This window comes from Acinonyx jubatus, chromosome E2 (genome assembly GCF_027475565.1).
Source record: "Acinonyx jubatus isolate Ajub_Pintada_27869175 chromosome E2, VMU_Ajub_asm_v1.0, whole genome shotgun sequence".
Classification (NCBI taxonomy): domain Eukaryota; kingdom Metazoa; phylum Chordata; class Mammalia; order Carnivora; family Felidae; genus Acinonyx; species Acinonyx jubatus.
The window spans coordinates 9,973,843-9,995,170 of record NC_069396.1 but is presented as its reverse complement, the minus strand read 5'-3'; the positions used below and the strand labels follow the sequence as shown (position 1 = coordinate 9,995,170).

The following is a 21,328-nucleotide window of genomic DNA, read 5'->3' as shown; positions in this document are numbered from 1 at the left end:
CGGCAGCATGAGAAGGGCTGAGGATACGACAACAGGCAGCACAAACACAGTCCCCGTCTCAGGGGGCTTATATTTTGGCGGAAGAGACAGACAAATAGAATAATCGCAGCCCGTGATAGATACTGAAGAGTGTCTTTGGTACAGACGCGAAAGCGCAAAGGGAGCTGAAAGAGAGGCGATCTGGGGCTGCCATTTCAGGTGGTGTGGTTAGTTACAGCGTCTCTGGGGAAAGTCTCATGTGGGTTAAGACGCGAAGGATGAGAAGGAGCCAGCTCTAAGGAGAGCTGGGGAAAGGCTGTTCAGGCAGCGATCCCAGCATATGCAAAGGCCCTGAGGCAGGAAGGTTTCAGGAATAGCTACAAGGTCACACTGCCCTGAGCAGTGAGTGGCAGGTGAGGAGGAGGGAGTGGGCAGTAGGCTATAGGTCGCCCCTTGCTGGGGTCTGTTCTGCATTTCCGCAGACCCAGAGGAAAGAGCAACGGGCCTAGATGGGGCAGCTGTGCCTGGCAGTTCGGGGCAGAAAATGGGCGCTCACAGGTGGAATCCAGATGTGAGGAGCGCCAGGCAAGAAGCAAGCATTTGGGCCTGGGCAGGTCCGTCAGGGGTGCCCCGGAAAGTGTGCACAGCCCAGCGTGTGAGGGCTGCTCCTGAGCACAGGTGGGTGTCTTGCAGTAAAGGAAGGAGGTCCCGGGGAAACGGAGTTCACGCAGAAGACTAGGTGGCTCAGGAGGGCTGGCAGTAGAAGCAGTGAAGGGCCCTACCTCCTCAGCAGCGAACACACTTGGCAGAAGAAAGACTTGGCAGAAGTGAGGAAGACAGGAGCAGGGTCACCCAGCCCGTGAAGCAAGGTGGAGACCTGATCGCCGGGGGTGAGGCACCAGCCTGGAGCCCACCCAACCATGTGTGTGCGTTCCAACCCTCACCTGCCTCTCGGGTCTCACCTCAGCACCCTCCCTCTCATCTCTACTCCAGCCAAACTGGCTGCTTCCCAGGCTGCCTGCTCACAGGCCTCCTCTCACCACAGGACCTTCACACATGCTGTCCCCCCCGCCGGGAACACTATTCCTGCCACTCTTTACCTAGATAACTCCTACGCTCTGCCTTTCCCCAGGGATGCCTTCTTGGGTGTACGTAACTGGGCACACTAGATTGACACAGTCTCGTAGCACCTTTGTGGCATTAGACCCCAGTCAGTTTCAGTCTGATATTCATTTGTGAAACATGGGTTAACATCTGCCCCACAGAAGTTCTAAAAGGGGAGGAATCAAATCTGTTTGGTCTCACCACTGTATCTCCGCTGCCTCGTGCAGCGTCAGGGCTAAATACTTAATGGACAAATTAATTATTAATAAAAAACAATAATGCTAGCTTGACTCCTCAGTAGCTGGCTTAGACCAGTGCTTCTCAAAGGGTGGAGCCAGCATCATCAGCATCCGCATCTCCAGGGAGCCTGTTAGAAATGCAAATCTTTGGGGCCCCGCTCCAAAACCGACTGAAGCAGAAGCTAGGAGGCGAGGGGGGAAGGAGGGCAAACTGCAATCCGTTTGAATGAGCCCTCGGGGAGATCCTGGTGCCCACTTCGGTTTTAGATCCACTGGCCTCATTCCCTATAGTGGGGAATTCATAAGTGAACTTATAAGTGGGACTTGAACGGCCCTGTCTTTACAGATAACCGTTCTATTAGGCAAAAGCTAAAACTAATCTTTTTTGTTGAGTCAGTGTGATGACTGGACTTTGGACTTGACCTGAGGGCTTTAAAGGTCACGACTCAGCTGCGCTGGGGCTTGGGGCAGTTGCCTTAGCGTCTGAACCGTAGACATACACGTGCAGTTTCCTACTGGGGAAAACAGGACCCAGCTGTTGACTTGAGTGGCACTGCCTGAACTTTGTTCGGAGGTGAGGGTGGCAACACTCAGCTCTGTGCTAAGACAAGATAATCCTGCAAACTCACAAACCGAAGCAGAGCAGGGCCCAGCCACAAGCGGGTGCTCCGGGGACTTGAATATCTTCCCTACCGTCGCTGGAGCCTTCCTGTTGGCAGTTCTGTCCCGCATCATATCTGCTAACAGTGGAAGCCCACCGATGTTTGTTAAATGCATAAGTGAGTGAATCAAGGAATGTATACATAAATGAATGGGAGAAGGGATCAAGAAATGCTTCGTCTGCTTCATAGAATACAAATGTGGATCCTCTCTGTTGTGGAACCTTCTACTGCAGAGAGGGCTGTATTTAGCCCTCTTCCTCAAAGATTCCATTTTTGATTGAACCTAGAGATGGAACGAATAGAAGTTTGTGAGTTAACTAACGGGTCTTTAGAGCTCCACTGAGGAGGCAGGGAGAAGGGAAGGAAAGCTAATCCCTGCTAGACGGGAAACCTCATGACGACAGGAACATGTTGCTTTTGCTCCCCACTCCGTCTCCGGCATCTCAGACAGAGCCTGGCCCATTACCCAAGCTCCACAAACATCAATTGTTGAGCGACTGACTTACGGAGCGACCGTTACGTGACTGGCGATCGGCCAGGCATTTCATGGGTCACCACAAAGGCTTGCTGCCCCTAACAAAGGAGAAGGCCGCATGGCATGGCTGGATGCAAATCCGGGTATCTGGCTGTGATGTCCATGCTTTCCCGCCTAACCCGGGCTGGCCCCTGGTAGCAGCTACCGGCCAGACTCTTCGTGGCCTCCAGGTTGTGAAATTCTTGTAGTTGCACCCGGGAAGGTAAACCCACCTCCCGGCTTTCTGGCCTATTTATGGCCGCTCCCAGAGCCCTTGCTGTTCCTGGTTTGGTCCCTAACATGAGCGTTACAGTATCTCTCTTACTTTGTCTTCACACCTTTTAGAATCTCTGCGGAAGGAGTGGACATTGTACTGGACTGCCTCTGCGGGGACAACACTGGAAAAGGTCTCAGCCTTCTCAAACCACTGGGAACCTATATTTTATATGGTAAGTGCCGAAGAGAAGCAGAGATACGGTCTGCAACAGGGGGCACTGCACCTGTCCTTACAAAAGCACTGACAAATGCCTTGTGTTGATGTGTTGGGGTAGCGAGACGGGGGGGCTTAATTTTTAAATGTTTTCCATAGTCTCGCTATTGCCAGTCATTATTTTCAATTATAAAGGCAAGCGTATATGCCTATTGGCCTGTTAACCCCATGAATACTTCTCATTCCAAAAGGGGTAAAGCAAGACCAAGCTGGTGTAGCCATTGAGATAGGACTTGACCCACAGAAGGTGGCCCAGGTGGGAAATAGTACTGGCTTCAGAGGAAGTCCAAAAAAATGAAGGAATCAAGGACCCACAGTAGGACGGGAGGCGGCGGCGAGGATATGGGGGTTTTAAGGGAGATTCTCCACCATCGGAGATGAATTTGCAAAGCACAGCCTCTTCCTCTTCTCAACTCCTCCTGTGTGTCCTAATTCCAAAGAAGCCCTGGATGGCTGGAGCACATTCCCTGATAACGCTCTTGAGTTTGAGCGGGAATTTATGAAAGTTCTCTGGGAGATTTTCTCCAGCAAAATGAGACCCCAGACCTTCCTCCTCTCCTTTCTCTCTTCTGTCACACGATTGTAAACTAATGTCAACATGAGTCTCTACAAAGTCAAAAAACCATCTCTGAAGCCAGATATCACATTCTAACGCCCAGTGATCCTGGGGCCATCCAACGTTTGAGAGTTTTAGCACTTCTGTCCCCTGTCGGTCTGATAGCAAGTTGAGCCTTTGCTCTGTGGAACTCAGAAAAAAGATGCTCATTTCCCTGCTATTCGCTGAGAAGCTTCTTCAAGAGTTATTTGAGAGGTAGAAATATTCGAGCATCTTTTTATCATCATCGTTATGACGGAAAGAGAGGAGATAAGCTTCCCATTGCTGGAGCGTTGCAGTATTTTCAATAGCGGTCACACATCTGAAAGTCTTTGGAGGTGGATGCGTGATTCTTTACCCGTTCCCACTATTGATAAAAGGAGTTGTGAGCGTCAGTGCACGATGCGGGGATACCAGATATGATGAACATGTGAGCTGTACTCGCTTCGGGAGCACATATACTAACGCTAACTAACATGCGAGTCAAATGTTAGACGGACAGTTTATTCATTCTTATTTATTTGCCAGTTCTGTTTTTGCCCCAGTTCCATGATGCCATTTGGAAGAACATAATTTGACCGTCTCACATAGCATCTAGTTGATTGCATCAGTTACTAGGTAACGAGAGCCGAGTACCGTCCTGCTTGGTGATAAAAACAGAAGCAGTGATTGAATAACTGGCTACTAGACGACACAGGCCAAATAATGAGGTTCAGAATATACACTGTTTTTTCATTCACTAGTGGAAAAGGACTAAGAAGGACTTATTCCCAATCTTTGGGGACAAGGCAACAGAGTTGTTGAAAAGACACCAATGTGGCATCTGAACTGTTAAGAGCTCTCTCATCCACTCCCTACCCCCAGGAACCACACAAAGGGAGCTTTTTCTCTCTGTAAGAACAGCGTAGGAAATCCTCCTAATTCCCTCCCTCATCCTCCCGTCGAATACTGCGTGTTCCCATCAGCAAATCTCCACTTCTCGCACCGTTTGTCTCAAGCGGTTTTGACCTTCCTGCTCAGATTTCTTTGGAGCTGGTATGTCGGTCACATCATTTCCTTGGCTCGTGAACCTATTTCACCCTCATTAGCTCTTCTGTACCCCATTTTTTCCACCCGTCTAACTTCTAACTCAGCCCCACCTCTCCCTGCCACTTAAGTGCCCAGCCCAGGTCAGAGCCCCTTAACTGGTGAAGGAATCGAATTCAGACCATGAATTGGGCTCACCTAAGACTTCATCTCCAGTCTCGAAGAATGGAACCAATAAGACATTTCAGGAACTCATCATTTCATTAGAGTGTGGGCCTAAGTCACATTTTTGCTACGTGCCCAATTTTCCAAAGTAATGGCAGGGTCACCTTGAGAAATAGTACTTTCTCTGATCCCATGACACTTGGCTCAAATTAAGTCAACCTGACGCCACCCATCCTCTCCATTTCCCCCCTTGTTCTGAGGCCGAATTGAAGTTATTTTCAAGCTCTTGGCACTTCTGGACCAGACAGTTGCTATTCTTCCATGTGTGGCAAGAGATGCTGATTTTCATTAGCAATAGCTTGACTTGGGAATGCTTCATTTGCAGGTTCATCCAACATGGTGACTGGAGAGACCAAGAGCTTCTTTAGCTTTGCCAAATCGGTAAGTATCCACACACGTCAAATGTACTGTGGTAGGTAGTGTGGTGATTTGCGTGTTGTGAGCTCCTCCATGTAAAGACATTGACCTAATAACCTAAATCTGGTGTGTCCGTCCTCCGTGTCATTCTTTTTCAATAGAGACTGCATTCCCATCATGCTCCTTACACATGGGCAAGACCGTGTGCATAGTCTGGCTGCTTTGTCTAAACGAAGCAGAGAGGTGCGAGCCTCAGAGAAACTCAAAAAAGCTTCATTTTGATTTCAGCAGAGATTGCGTGAGTTTTTGTGTTTCTTACCCCTGGTCAAAAATAAACTTGGCATTTCATGCATCTTCTTTGCTCCGCGGAGAAACCAACCTTGAGTGTGGCCACTTTCTGACCGGGTCTCTGGGGGGGTTCTTGAGATTTTCTCTGTGTCTCCGTTCTACTGAGCTGGAGATACAAATGGGATCCCACAATTTTAGCAAGTCTCCAGGGTGATTTAGGACACAGGCAGATTTTTGTGTTCAGTAGCTTCAATAGCTTCAATAATCATGCTCTGCATGTAACGGTTACTTTGCAATTGAGAAGCCACATCCCCGGGCATTCCAAACTATCCAGATCTATATTCTCACCTAGAGCAAACACTTGCTAGAATCAACTTATTTGGGCTTGAACTTCAATTTTTACCGCTGCCCCCTCAACAGGGAATTCTGCTTCCTGTGAGAGCTTGCTTTTGTCTCCTCTCCTCTCCTCTCCCCTCCTCTCTTCCTCCTTCCCTGTCCTCTTCCTCTTCCTCCTCCTCCTCCTCCTCCTCCACAGCAGCCAGGGTAGCACTGATGGACTCACTCACTTTGCAAGCATCTTCTAAGCACCTACCCTGTGTGCAAGATACCAGAGTATTGCAGTGAATGAGATGGGTTCATTGCAGCCCCTTGGGCCTCCTACCTTCTAATGAGGGAGACAGAGTGAAACAAGTAAAACAGAATTAAGAAGAGGATTATCATTATGGTCATAAGAACTCTGAAAGGGATTGAAAACAGGGTGCAGGATGGAGTGGAGGCATTTTGAATAGGGTGGCCAGGGAAAGCCGTAGAGAGGGGTTTAGAAATGATTCTAAGTGTGGTACCCTGGGGTATTCATGTGTCCCTTAAGTGGCCAACACTGGCTGCGAAAGGCTTCACCCCTGAACATTCCCTGGTTCTGGAATGATCAGTACTCCCTGTCCTGTGCGAGTAGAAGTAAAGAGGCTGTCTTTGCGTTTGAACTTCAGCATTCAGGTCAAGGAGCGTTTCAACTACAGAATCTGCAAGGGAGCAAGCACGGGGTGTGATGAGGGATGCTGTCTGAGCAGCAAGTCCTCTGAAGACAGGCTTCATGCCGCTCCGAGCTGTTTTGTGGCTGTAATTAACATGATGCTGACAGCCTGCTGTGGGTAACCACGGTGACCCAAATTGCAAGCAACTGGAAGAATGTTTTCCCTGTCTCCCCCAAACGCACAATCACAGCACACGGTGTTAATGCGATGACTGCCGTGGGCCCAGGTTCAGTGAAAGCTCTCGTAAAAACACCGCCAGGAGGGAGGTTGAGACTCTCCTGCCTGAAACGGGGGTGCCAATCACAAGAAAGCTAAATATGGGGGGTGAAGAACTACCTTTCAGGGGCCTGGCCTAGTATTGGTTGGTCAGTTGGAAGCAACATGAAGATAGGGCGTGCCAAGGAGGGGAATGATGACTTTGTTCTAGAAGGTTCTAGAAAGGAATTTTCTTCTATACATTGGACAAAGGCTTAGAAGGTTCTAGAAAGGAATTTTCTTCTATACATTGGAGAAAGGCTTAGAAATTAAAGGCATACTTGGAACCATACAAGAATTTCTCACTCAGATGTCCTAAGTATGTTCTACCTTAAAACCCTTGCAGAACTCGAACTCGCTCTTGGCCAAACATGCCATTTGCTTTTAGACCATAAAGATGGTTCACGACGGTTAACACCTAGAAAGCAACCTGACTCCAAATCCAGAACTCTCCGCTAAATCAAAAAGATCCCTTCCAACTTAAGATAACAGAAATATTTTATATTTATAGAAATATTTTATATTTATATTTATAGGTCTATATACAGACCTACTCCAGGTCAGACACTGTTGTAAGGACTTTGTATATGTTGACACATGTACTCCTCACGATGATGCCATGAGGCGCAGTAGGGAAACTTAGCATAGAGAGGTTAAGCGGCTGGCCTCAAGTTGCACAGCTATTAAGTGGCAGAACTGGGATTCAAAGCCAGGCTCTAGAGCCCACTAAACTACAACTGTGCAGAAATTGCAGAGTTAGCAGGCATTCGTTTTGCAAACATTTACCGAGACATTGCAGATGCACCGTGAAACAAGTCATTAATCATTTCTCTGCTTTGTTTTTGCCGCAAGCAGCCCATGGCCAAATAAATGTCTCTCCTAGAGCTGGCCTCTGGGCCCTCAGGGAGTGTACCTTAGTAAAGAATTTTGTGTGTGCATCTTATCCCTGTTTCCAACTTGTCTTTCTCACACGTATGTTCCTAACAATATGATTTTCCCGCTTAAAAAAACATACCAAAATCTTTTGTGAGCTTTTGGGATCCAGGAAAGGCAGGATGTAAATAAACACACCAGTAATGTAAACATTAGGAATGTTCCTAAGGACCCATCACATGCCTCTTGGCCTGTGCATTAAACCGTTAACCATTTTGCGTTACAGCCTTCTAGAAACTAGAACTTGGAATTTCTAAATTCTAACCAGCACCAAAGAAGATGCAGTTAAACCAGAACAAAACCGTTGGATAACCATTTCTGCAGTCTGTTCATGGTTTTTTTTTTTGTTTTTTTTTCTTATTTTCATGTCTGGCCTGGGGGATGAGAGGCTGGAAAAGAGAGAGTCACACTTGTCACTTGGGTGTCCCCCACCTAGGACCTTAGCGGTACTGGCATCTTGGGCTGGACTACTCTTTATCATGAGGGGCTGTCTTGCTCACTGTAGGATGTTCAGCACCATCCCTGGCTTCCACCCACTAGATGCCAGCAGATGCCTCTCCCTTCCAGTCCCCATGACAAAAACATCCCCAGACACGACCAGATTGTCCCATGGGGAGTAACACTTCCCTCAGATGAGAACCACTGGCTTAATCCCATCCCAGTGGCTTCATGGTTCCGTCACACTATTTCTTCTGCCTGGGTTATGCTCCCTTACTCTCTCTCTGCTGGATTCCTACCCAGCTCTCCAGGCGTGCCCTTATTGCCCCTAGAACGCCACTCCTGTGGCTGGATCATCATCCCACCAAGTCCCCACCACACTCGGCGGCCTTCGCTGCCACCCTGCCCCTTCCCCAACCCCGTCACTGCCACCACCGTTCATACACCAAACTCTCCCAGAAAGCTGAGAGGCAGTACCCGGCCCCTGTCCGTGGCTGAGGGAAACGAAGCACACAGAAGAACAGGGGTTCGAGTGGTGCAGCCAGGACCCAACTCCAGCGCGGACCGTCCTAACCCGGGGCCTTCACGTTCTGACGACACGAGGCCTGATGGTTGTTTTCAGAAAGTTGGCTTCTTGCCCCTGCCTAGACCCCCGTGCTCTGCTCCTAAGCATCACCGTGCACTCACAACACTGGCTGGAGAGCTGCTTTAAAAATGACCCCAACACGGGCCACCATTTGGCCGCCTGGAACCCGCCACCCTGGGGCCCCGTCCGCCGCCCACAAGGCTGTGACCACGACCGGCTCCGGTTCCCTGTAACCGACACCTTCTCTCCTTCCAGTGGTGGCAAGTCGAGAAGGTGAACCCCATCAAGCTCTATGAAGAGAACAAAGTCATCGCGGGATTTTCCCTTTTAAACCTGCTCTTCAAACAGGGCCGTGCGGGCCTCATTCGAGGAGTAGTGGACAAACTCACTGAGCTCTACAACCAGAAGAAGATCAAGCCCGTGGTCGACTCCCTTTGGGCCCTGGAGGAGGTAAGAGTGGTGGGTTTTGTTTCCCCCCAGCAATTAATCTGTTTTTAGTCCAGGGAGATTTGGGCGGCCGGGATAAAAATGATCTTTCATGCAAAGGTTGTTCTCCAGGTTTGTTCGTTTCAAATGACAGTCCTAAAAGTCATTGTCCTACCGTATCACGCTTTAGATGTAAGAAACGCTTTGAATTCCATAGTGGTTCTCAACCCATGTGCCTCAGCCTATTATTTGTACCATGAATCCCTCTCAGGCCATCAAGTTTTAATGGGTGTGGGTTCTAAGAACTTCTGGGGTTCTAAGAAGGTATGGATATGGCTGCAACATCATTTACATTATCACCTTGTGGGCATAGGACATCCAGGTTGGGGCAGACCATGGCTCAGAGCTGAAATGTTTTGTGTGCTAAACCCAGATGCTTGGAGACCCTGGGGGACGAGATGCTGTTGGCTGTCACACTGGGCATTGTAATTATTCATGAATCGTCGGATCTGGTATTGGACTGTTTTCGTTAACCGATCTGCCAAAAGTTCTAGTGTGTGAAAGCGTGACACTCATGAAAAAAAAAAAAAAACACAAAACAAGAATCCCTAATGTAAGCTTCACTGCAGCAGGTAGAATGTGCTAGGTGGAGGACAGGTCTAGGAAATTCTCCAGGATCGGGGAAGTTTTGGACATTTGGGAAGCCAGTCGTGGTAGCTATCTGTGGGGAGAAAATAAAGAAGTAAAGCCTAGATTTCAAGGGGCATTTCACTGAGAAATCTTCCTAGGTCAGGCTGTTGGCTGTGGGAAGCCGTGGAGCCCCTGAGAAAGATCTTAAAATATGTGGGAATGTGTTTTGTGCTTGTGTGGCTTTTGCATTTTGCATGGGTGAGTGCCTTACAGTACAAGAACTTTTTTGTACTTTTGGGAATCACAGACATCCTTGAAAAAAGCTAACAAACATAATGGTCTGTGGAACAGAGAGTAGGTATTGTCCTGGAAATAAAGCTGGTGCTATTTGTCTAATGAACTAGGTTGGCCAAAATCCAATGGCTTCCCTGAGCACAGAAATTGCCTCCCAAAAAACTTTGTGAGGCTCCATGTGTAATCAAATAGGACTGGTTCTGGATGCTGTATATGCTTCTCTGATCTTGCAGAATCATGAATGGTCTTTAAACAAACCCAACAACCGGGGCCCTTGGGTGGCTCAGTTGGTTAAGCGTCCGACTTCAGCTCAGGTCATGATCTCACAGTTTGTAGGTACGAGCCCTGTGTCAGGCTCTGTGCTGACAGCTCAGGGCCTGGACCCTGGTTTGGATTCTGTGTCTCCCTCTCTCTCTGCTCCTCCCCCACTCATGCTCTGTCTCTCTCTCTCTCAAAAATACATGAACATTAAAAAAAAATTAAAAAAAAAACACCAATCACCAAAACCCTTGTGTCTTATGGTGAAAGAAATATATGCTTATTGTAGGAAATTCGTAAATTAAGAACAAAAGTGTAAGGAGAAAATGAACATCAAGTCCACACTCCAGAGACTGGCTAACACTATCACATTTTGGTTTGCTTCCTTCCAGTCTTTTTTCTTTTGCAGATGGTCACTGTGATTCAGCTGCTTCTTAAATCAGATAATCAGGCATTCCTTCCGCTGTGTCATTTCCAAGATGGTTAGCTTACTGTTATACTCTTCTTGAAAACTTTTTAATTTACCGAGTCAGATATCCGTACGGTATTGGCTGTGGTATCTCAGTGGTGTAGACGGGCTGGACTACATGGGTACCGGTTCTCAGTGGTCAAGGACAGAGAAAAAACTGGAGGTAGTCAAGGTCAGGGCTAAGAGATGATTCGTGAGACCGAGCCCCACATCGGGCTCCACGCTGACAGCATAGAGCCTGCTTGGGATTCCCTCTCTCTCTCTCTCTCTCTCTCTCTCTCTGCCCTCCTCCCATTCACCCTCTCTCCCACACTCTCTTTATCTCAAAATAAAAAAATAAACAACAACAAAAAAGAAACTATCTTGTTCATCTGTTGACTTGTTGAGGCTCTGCCTCCCTTCCACAAGGAAGTAAACCCCAGATGAGGAAGGACCCCAACTGTGCCATTCAGGACCCCAGTGCCTGGCCTGGAGTCAATACTCAATAAACACACATTACGTGAATGGATTGATGAGTCTGGCAATATACAGAAATATGACTAACTGGGTATTTTCTACGTTCAACAGTAAATATTTGTTGAATGAATAAATGAATGAGTGAACAAGACGTAACTAAAACAAGGTATTATTACTTTAAGACAACTTGGGCTCAATTGACATTTTGGCTGAATTATCCTTTGCTAGGTGTGGGGTTGTCCTGGGCATTGCAGGAAGTTTAGCAGCATCTCTGGTCAGACACCAGCTGTGGCAATAAAAAATATCTCTAGACACCGTCAAATGTCCCCTGAATGGGATAGGGAACAGGGGCGAAACTGGAACTAGGTGAGAAACACTGCTTTAAAAGAAGTCATATTGGTTGAGATAGTTACGAGGAAAACAAAGGAATTATAGGTTCCTCTCGAAAGCTAGTCACCCACAAAGAGGAGACAGACAGCTGCTGCCTGTTTGCCAACAAAAACGTCCACAGCCACTCATCAGTCACACCCACCGACTTTCCGAGGGTTCTTTTTCGACGATATTTGCAGACATCTGTTTAGAGCTGCATTTGGGCAAAACCCAGCTATTTCTCAAGCCCATGCAGCTGTCCTGGGCCAGAGGAGAATAGAGCATGCTTATTACTTGCCAACCGCAGAAGGATGACCATAACGATGTTTCCCCTCCCCTTCGGTAAATGATTTCACAAAATTGCTTTTCAGGCTAGCTGTGTAACTTCATCGATGGAACGGAAAGCCCATAGGGATTAAAAGAAAATTTTCTTGGGCTCTCCGAGCCCTCAGACTAGAAGATTTAATAATTTCAGAAACGATTTAGGGTTTCTTTCTAGCCATCTATCTTTGACTTTATTATAGATTTAATACACGGAGCAGAGAGAGATGTTCCAGCATCAGATTTGCCTCCAGATATTAAACGTGCAGCAGGACATTAAGTTGGAAAAAGCTCCTCTTTCCAAACAGTTCAGAGGTGGGAAAAGGATGAAAGACATATGTATGTATCTGTCAACCAAGAGTAGTGACATTACTGAGACCTACTGTGTGCTAGTACTCTTTCATGATGTCGAGTCTACAAAAGAGACAGACGTCTCGTTCCCCGACCCTTAAGTTCATGATTTAGTTTCTGAGACAACACTGAGGTGTTTAGTCGTGGGGTCCTGCTTTCAAGTGCAACCTGGATTCAAGAGCTAGAGAGAATAATGTTAAGTGAGAACGAATGCTCAGAGGTGGTTCCGAGAACGAGGTGGGGCTTGGTTGAGGCTGGAGGGATACGAATTCTTTCCCTGATGTTGGGGTTAAAAAAAAAACAAGGGATTACGAGCATGAGGGACAGTGACAAATCTCAGAAGCAGGGGTGAGTATGGGGTCGGTGGGGTTGAGAGTCTGAGCTAAACACGGCAGAGGTGGCTGACTAAGGAGGGGAGGAGATAAGGCTGGTTCGGTCAATGGAATCAAATCCCTGAGGCGGTCACTGCCAAGCAGAGAGGAGCAGTTGACGTTCTCGGTGAGGCGATTCCTCTTAGAGAGCGTGGCCCAAGGAACATGGTACCATCTGACCCTTTCAATTCCCAGAAGCCCTTCCTGGTCCCAGTATGACACTAATAACATACACCTGGACTATGTCGCTGTCGCCTCTGGTTAAAAATGTCTTCTCCTGAGGAGCCTGGGCGGCTCAGTTGGTTGAGCATCTGACTCTCGATTTCAGCTCAGGGCGTGATCCCAGGGTTGTGGGTTTGAGCGCTGAGTGTGGAGCCTGCTTGGGACTCCTTCCCTCCCTTCCTCTCCCTCTCTCTCCCTCTCCCTCTCTCTCTGTCTCTCTCCCCTCTAGTGTCCCCCTCCCCTGCTCGTGGGCTTGCTCTTTCTCTCTCTAAAATAAAAAAAAGTAACAAAATAAAATGGCTTTTCCCACCTGCCATCTAATAGCACAGGGAGAACTCTTACGAGCTGAATTATGCATCCACTCAAATTCATGTGTGGAAGCCCTAATCCTCAGTGCTTCAGATGGGATTGTATTTAGAAGCAGGGCCTTTATTTACTTTTTATTTTTTTTTAATGTCTATTTATTTTTGAGAGAGAGAGAGACAAAGGGAGAGAGAGACATGGTGTGAGCAGGGGAAGGGCGGAGAGAAAGAGAGGGAGACACGGAATCTGAAGCGGGCCCCAGGCCCTGAGCTGTCGGCACAGAGCCCGACGCGGGGTTCGAACTCACGAAATGTGAGATCATGACCTGAGCCGAAGTTGGACGCTTAACCAATGGAGCCACCCAGGTGCCCCAGAAATAGGGCCTTTAAGGAATCAGGTTAAAATGGGGCCTTGGGATGGGCCCTAATCCAGTCTGACTGGTGTCTTCTAAGAGGAGGAGCTTAGGACACACAGAGACACCAGGGATGTGCACACAGAGAAAGCATGTGAGGACACGGTGAGAAGATGGCCGTCTGCAGGCACAGGAGAGGGGCTCCGGAAAACAACAAACCCTGCCGACACCCTCATCTGGGACCCCCAGTCTCCACAAATGTGAGAAGAGAAATTTCTCTTGTTTAAGCCACCCGGCGTATGACATTTTGTTATAGCCGTCCTAGCAAATGGATAGAGAGTAGCCTGGAGATCTCGGCGGTCTTAAAATCCTTTACTGAAGACATTGTTTGTAGCATTTTACAACATGATCTACATAACCCTCTATATGTGCACTCTCCAGTATGGTACCACTGGCCACATGTGGCTATTTGAGTGTAAATTAATTAAGTCAAATTAGAGATTCAGTTCCTTAGGGGTACGAGGCATGTTTCATGTGGTCAATAGCCACATGTGGCTCGTGGCTACCATATTAAAAGACCGTGCCTGTCATTGCAGAAATCCTGCTAGAGCTGATCTATGAGATGATGTCATCCTTCTGTTTGAAAAGAGGAGAAAATTTGCCTCCCTAGCAATCTGGCATGATTACCTTTTAGTAAATTACGTTAATTATGCCCTTCCATGTAGATCTCTCTTTGCCTTGACTGTAGTAAAGCTCACCAGCCAAATGCAGTCACTTATTTATGTGCCCCTTAGTCCTCGTCATATTTCCCCCGCATTTTCCCCTTCACGTTAATAGTCGTGGTTTAATCCTATGTGTGTTTTCCATCCTATGCCATCACAAAACCTATACAGAGATAGGTCTGCCTACAAGGATCAATGGAAAAAATAATAATATGATGCTGAGCTTGTTGGGGACACTTATGTGCCCTGGAGCAAGAGACTGGCTTGGTAAGAGACAGATCAATGTTGCGCACCAGCGACAGAGGATGGAATGACCCGGAGACAAGGCTGGGTGGGGAGTGTGACTGTCTGTGTAAAGAAACAGCAGGCTTCAAGTCCAACACCAGGCTGGTAAGTTAAGAGAAGACAAAGCCAGGCATCGGATACAGTTGTCCAAACCCGAGCTAAGGAGGCAGAGGTTCAAGTAGAAACCGTGGAAAGTCGTCCGTGATCACGGCAGATGGCAGCTGGCTGGCGCGGAGCATCTTTAAAGATTTAGACGCTCCTTCTGAGGTACACGGTTGGGGGCAGGGAGGTATTTTCCAGACATCACCCAAAAGCAGGCAACATGTGGTGTTTCACGGGCATACTGGTTTGGAGAATGGACTGGGGGGCAGCTGGTCTGGCCAGGAGGTCACTGAGGGTTTTTAGGCGTGGGTCGGTAAGCTCCAGACAAAAGTGGGGGCCGCGGAACAGAGCAGAATAAGCAAGTCGGCGTCACCGGAAAGGACGAAAATTGGAAATAAAAGATAAACCAGAAGCAAGAGTCAGAGGCAACCAGGGGTCTTGTATCCCGGGAGACCAGGAGTGGGGTGCTGGCAAATACCGTTTTACTCAGCCGCGATAGGCGCTTCCATGAGGAAGTGGGATGAGCTGAGCTGTGAATTTGGCTTAAGGTGACGGTGGAACAGGGGGCTGGGGATGTCCCCGGGCAGTTCCGACCCACAATCGCACGGGGATGAGAGACGAGGTGAGCGCCTGTCCCTGTTACTGCTGCTGCTGTTGCTGCCATTTCTAGAGGACTCACTGTGTGCCAGGCATTGTTCTAAATGCTTTGCGTGTATGAGATCATCCGAACTCCCCAACAACCCTAAGGCCCGGCTATTATCGCTGCCCCCCTCCAGGTCACAAAAATGAGGCTTTCGGGAAGTCATGCCTGCCCAGTTCTCCCGCTTATACTGAATTTAACGAAAAGTTGAAGTCCAGACAAGTCTGACGCTGAGAAGTTTTTGGGGGAAAAACAATGTCAACGAATAAACTCATTGCACAGAAGAATAAGCAAAATGATCACGTTAGCCAACACCTGGGCCAAGTAGTTTTCCAAGCATTTTCCGTTCATTAACTCATTTAATCCCCACAATAACCTCGAGTGGTGGGTACTGTCCCTATCGCTGTGGCCCAAATAAGGAAGCGCACTTGGTGACGAAGGGAGGTGCCCCAGGCCACGTTGCTGCTGTGTGGCCACTTGGGTTCTCGGGTCCATGCCACGGACATTAGCTTCTCTACTGCAGAGGGAAGAGGTTAAAGCCAGGGCCCTGGCGTGCCCCAGCCTGCACAACAGCAGGGGAGAGACGAGGCGCCCACAGACAGGACGCTGGTAAGGAGACCTCCACGGCCATCTGACAGGTCATTAGTATTGGCTGTGCCTCTGACTGACCAGGAAGCATGTAGAGGAAAAGCCTTTGGATTGGGCCCGGGGTCATGGTTGACCTTTCAGAAAGCCCTCTCGGTAGGACGATGAGGGCAGAAGTCTGAATGCAGAGGGTCAGGAAGGGAATGCGTGGGTAAGACAGGCTGATGACCAGCAGCACATGCCTCCCCCTGGGCACTGAGCAGGACGCACCCCCCCCCCTCCCCCGGGCATAGGCAGGAGGAGCCGCTGCAGAGTAGACTCATGGTTGCCTGGGGCTGGGGGACTTAGGGGGGAAAGGGGAAAGGGACCACTAAAGGGTATGGTGCTTCTGTTTGGAGGGATGAAAATGTTCTAAAATTCCTGGTGGTCGTGGTTGCATGAGTCTGTGACTGTACGAAAGGCCATTGCATTATACGTGTTATACGCATCGTAATGCACCATATGCATTATACGCATCGTAATGCACCATACGTGCAAATTGTGTCTCGATAAAGCTGTTACACTGGGGTGGGGGGGAGAGAAGGCCCGTGTATTTTATGTATTTGTTTGTCTATTTTAAAGAGAGAGAGCATGAGCGGGGGAGGAGGTCAGAGGGATGGAGAGAGAGAATCCCAAGCAGGTTCCACACTCAGCACAGAGCCCAATGTGGGGCTCGATCCCACAACCCTGGGATCGTGACCTGAGCTGATATCAAGAGTCGGACGCTCCACCGATGGAGCCACCCAGGCGTCCCAAGAAGGGCTGTGTAAAGTTGGGATCAGGAGACTTGGGAGATGGGAGGAGGGACAGCTTGGGGAGTCCAGATCCCCGGCCTCAGTCCTTAGGATGTCCTATCTGCATGGCCTTGTAAAACCTTCCATTTAGCCTGGTCCCTTCCCCTAGTTTCCAGATGAGGAAATGGAGGCCCCAGAAGCCACTGCTACTGTTTGCTTTATGTCCCTAACTTTCATTTTCCCTTTGCTGTGTGCCCCCCTTTCTCTCAAGCAGAATCCTAGATTTTTCAGTTCAACGCAATCACCACCAGCCCCCCTGCCCCACACGCGTGCGCACACACATATTCCCAATTTCCACGCCCATTCTCCCTCCCTCATCACGTGTGTTTTCTGCAGCTCCACATATCAGCACCATCATGCCCACAAGCCCTGCCGTGCATCTGCCCTCCACCCTGCTCTGAGCTTCCCAACAGATCAGGAAATCGAGACACAGCTCTGGCTAGCTTATCCATCTCTGGCGGGCTGAATAATAGCCCCTCAAGGTGTCCACATCCTAATCCCTGAAGTCCTCGAATGTGTTACCCTGTAGGGCCAAAGAGACCTTACAGATGTGATCAAGGAATTTGAGGGGAGGAGATTACCCTACAGTATTTGGGTGGTGTTATAGTCACAAGAGTCCTTGTAAGAGGGAGCCAGGGGAGGCAGAGTCGGACAAGGTGATACGACAAAGGAAGGCGAGGGAAAGAGATGATGTGATGTGGTGCTACAAGCCAAGGAAAGCAGGCGTCTGCAGAAGATAGACAGGGCAAGGAAGCAGATTCCCCCGTCCCTCCAAAGCCTCCAGAAGGAACCAGTCCTGCAGACCTTGATTTTCACACAGGGACCCATCTCAGGCTTCAGACCTACAGCACTGTAAGAGAATAAATTTGTATTTTGTGTTAGGCTACTAAGTTTGGGGTGCTTTGCTACAGCAGCGATGGGGAATGAAGACACCATCTATTCCACTGAAATACGGAGGCTGGGCTTCGAAAAGGCACCTGCAAATGGGAAGACATGGGTCCACCTCAAGGAGCAGCCAGGGCGGCAGGAGTGAACGGCCTGACAGTTACATAAGCAGGATGTAAAACCCTAAGGGGGGAGCTGGAGGGGTGACCTAGGCACGTCCCGCCTGGGCACAGGCCCAGAAACTGGACAGAGAGGAGCTTGGCACATCGAAGCACAGGAAGAAGGTGTTTCTGGTGGAGCATGAGGGGATGGGGAGGCCAGGAGGCAGACCTTGGGGGGCGGAGGAAACGGAGTAGGTAGAAATTCCCTCCACCACCCACCTGTGCCGTCCTGACTCTGGCCAACTGGACCATTGCGACTCTTCAAAAACCTGAGTCTCTTGCCCCCTTGCCTGTATTCGTGCCATTCTCTGGTTTTTCCACCTGTCGTGCCCTTCCCTCATCCTTGTCCTGTGAAATTCCTGCTCCCCTTTCAAGATTCGGGGATGGTGTTGACTCTTCTGGGAAAGGATCCTCAACATCCCCCAGTCTTGCCATGACCCCCGGCCCTGAGTTAGGAACGCCTCCTTTGGGTTCCCCTGGGCTTGCCTACTTCATCAACGTGTTCGTGGACAATTGCATACAAAAAATGGAGAAAATAATGGTACCTCCCATCAGTTTCCAGTTGCAGGAATCAAATCACCTGATGTCTGACAGACAGGTGGTAAGTGCTCGCTGGCTATTACTCTTGTGATGCAATGCAAATGTATCCCCCACAGAGCTGAGATCTTTGGGGCTAGGGGCTCTCACGCAAGATACCGAGCAAGGAGAACACAGGATGTGCGGTGCAAAAGATTTCCGGGGCCTCGGGGCATGTGTTTCCATCAGCCTGGTGCAGCGTCTACCATCCAGGTTCTAAGCAGACAATTTTGCCTCCACCAGAGACCACGACATGTTGCAGGATTAGGTTTATTCACAGCTCAGCGCCCCTTCTTAGAAGTCTGGGAGCTCGGCTCCGAATTCATTTCTGTTACGTAGAAAATGATCGCTTTTGCCTTCACGCCTATCGTTTGGCTGAAAATACATCACAAGACTGGATTTTCTCATGAGCCAGGGACAGAGTCAATGCAGGCTGCTCTTGGCCGTGTTTTTAAAAGGCCCAGACAAAATTCTGCTGCTTCCAAGGCTAGAAATGTCTGCTTGCTTCTGTTTGCTTTCCAAGTCGATGAAGCAGTCACTTTATAGGTCTCATTTGCAAGGTGACACCAGAAGACCCGTTTTCAAATGTTTTCCAAGGTATCTGTACCGACGTGTTCATCGCGGATTCTGATCTACTCCCTAGAAGCAGATGAGGGAGCTAACTGTGCCGCAGACCAGGATTGTTTGAGCACTGGAACATACATTTAAGCATTCCCCGGAGAATGCATGAAGAAAGGATGTACCGGCAGACAGGCATGCTGTGGAGGTTGCCTCCAATTCCACCTGCTGGATGCATTCTCCTCCCTGGGCAGCCCTTAAAATGGGCCGCCGTAACCGAGAACCACAACCTGAATGGCTTCAGAGATAGAAATGTATTGTCTCACGGTTCTGGAGGCCAGACATCCCAGATCCAGGTATCAGCGGGTTAGTTCCTTCTGAGGGCTGTGAGGAGGAATCTGTTCCAGCCCCTCCCTCAGTTTCTGGGGGTTCACTGCCATCTTTGGTGTCCCTTGGCTTATAGTACATCCCCCCCACACCGTGTCTGCCTTCGTGTTCACCTGGGGTTCTCTGTGTCTGTCCCCAAATCTCCCCTTCTTATGAAGACAGCAGTCATCGGAATAAGGCTCACCCCACTCCAGTGCGACCATATCTTAACTGATTTTATCTGCAAAGACCCTATTTCCAAATACAGTCACATTCTGAGGTCCTGGAGGTTAGAATTCAGCATATGAATTTTCTGGGGGAGTATCTGGGGACACAGCTCAATACACAACAAATGGTGAGTCACAGGCACTCAAAGTGGGAAAATGTTTTGTGAACTGGAAAGGGCTGAAGAGACAAATTTTTGCTTAAGGGTTAAAGGAGCAGGCTCTGGAAACGGGCCAAAGCCTCTTTCCAACTGGTTACAGCTGTGAGTCCTTGGGAGAGGCATTTCTAGACTCTGCTTCTTCATCCGTGAAATGGGGATGATGGCAGTGTCTACTCTATAGGGTTGTGAAAATGTCCCAGACAGTGCAGGACAAGGTTGTGGGGCATGTCCTGGTGACCCCGTAAGAGTCAGTTGTTACTATCTGGGGAGGGATGGGGAGGGTGGGGCCCTGTCTTCCTGACTCTCATCATTAATCCTCGCAGGGCTGGTTCCCTACCACCCCCCACCCCCACCCTGCCACTGATTTGCCACCATTGTGACATAAACAGGCTTTACTAGTGCCCTTGCCTTTTGCTTTTTTTTTTTTTTTAATTTTTTTAAAAGTTTATCTATTTTGAAACAGAAAGAGCGAGCGTGGCGGGGGGGGGGGGGGGGGGGGTGGGTCAGAGAGAGAGGATCCCAAGCAGGCTCTGCACTGTCAGCACAGAGCCCCAGGTGGGGCTCGAACTCACAAACCGTGAGATCATGACCTGAGCCCAGGTCAGACACTTAACCGACCGAGCCACCAGGCGCCCCTTGCCTTTTGCTTTTACTCGCTTCCAGAGGCATCTGTGGGAGCTGCTTTATGCAACAGAAGCTCCGAGTGGCACAAATGATAAACACATGCTGGTGTTTGGACCCACAGATCCGCCGACCATCTAGACTCTGATTACTAAACTGTCGGCTTGTTTTGGTAGGTGCTGCCCAGGAAAGTACTGCGCTCTGGTTAGTCATTTAATCATCTGCGAGTGAGCAGCTGCCTGTGAGCCCTGGCCAAGGGACAGAGTAACGACGGCGGCTCGAGTCTGACGTTTACACTGAGCCAGACGCTGTCCCCGGCATAGTCTGTGCACACAGGCTCATTTGGACGCACAGCAATGCTGAGTGCTGTCAGGAACTCTTACTTCCTCACCGCACAGATGACACTGAGTGGGGTCAGTGGCTTGGATGAGGTCGCACAAACACAAGGGGTGAAGCCAAAACTTAGCTCTCAGGCTGACTCTGTCCTGCAGCCAGGCTCATGGCCATAGCCATGGCCCCTTCAGGAGAGGGTGGTGGTGACTGTGCCCCGGACCCTTCACCCTGCTTGCCCCGTCTCTCTGATTGGAGGCCTCTTGGTTTGGGCGGAGATGACTGGTTTTCAAACCTTGGTTCTTCCGCCCCTACCTTCTCTGACTGCAGACGGGTGACTCTGAATTGCAAGCCTCAGTTTTCTGAATCTGTAAAACGGGGCTGATAACCCTGGCTCTTCCTGCCCATTTTAGTCTGGTGCGAGGCATGCATAAGCTGTGAACGGCATGCTGTCTAGAAATGCCTCAGGGTTGTACTCAATACCACTTTGGTTTCTTCCTTTCCACCTCTCTCCCTAAATGTGTGTCATTTTCGTGGCTTCCCTGACACATATATGTGCGTTATTCTTCAGCAAATTTGCTCAACAAACCCCCAGTGGGTGAGGATGGGGTGATGATGCCGACAGCCACACGATGGTCACTTCAGCCCTCTGTAGGTGGCAGTAGTTATGTCCGAGGTTCAGATAAGAAGGACGAAGCCGGGAGAGTGGACGCCTTCTGCAAGGCACAGGACTCT

The 21,328-nt window shown here is 49.2% G+C and overlaps 1 protein-coding gene across 1 annotated transcript in view; it reads left to right on the top strand.

Annotated features, from left to right (window-relative positions):
* The window catches only part of VAT1L (vesicle amine transport 1 like), a 147,011-nt gene that overhangs the window by 68,534 nt on the left and 57,149 nt on the right, over window positions 1-21,328 (top strand). Inside the window, exons 5-7 of the mRNA XM_027076262.2 lie at window positions 2,844-2,947; window positions 5,160-5,215; window positions 8,978-9,172. Coding sequence (XP_026932063.1) covers window positions 2,844-2,947; window positions 5,160-5,215; window positions 8,978-9,172 — 355 coding nt within the window. The remainder of the gene's footprint in view (window positions 1-2,843; window positions 2,948-5,159; window positions 5,216-8,977; window positions 9,173-21,328) is intronic.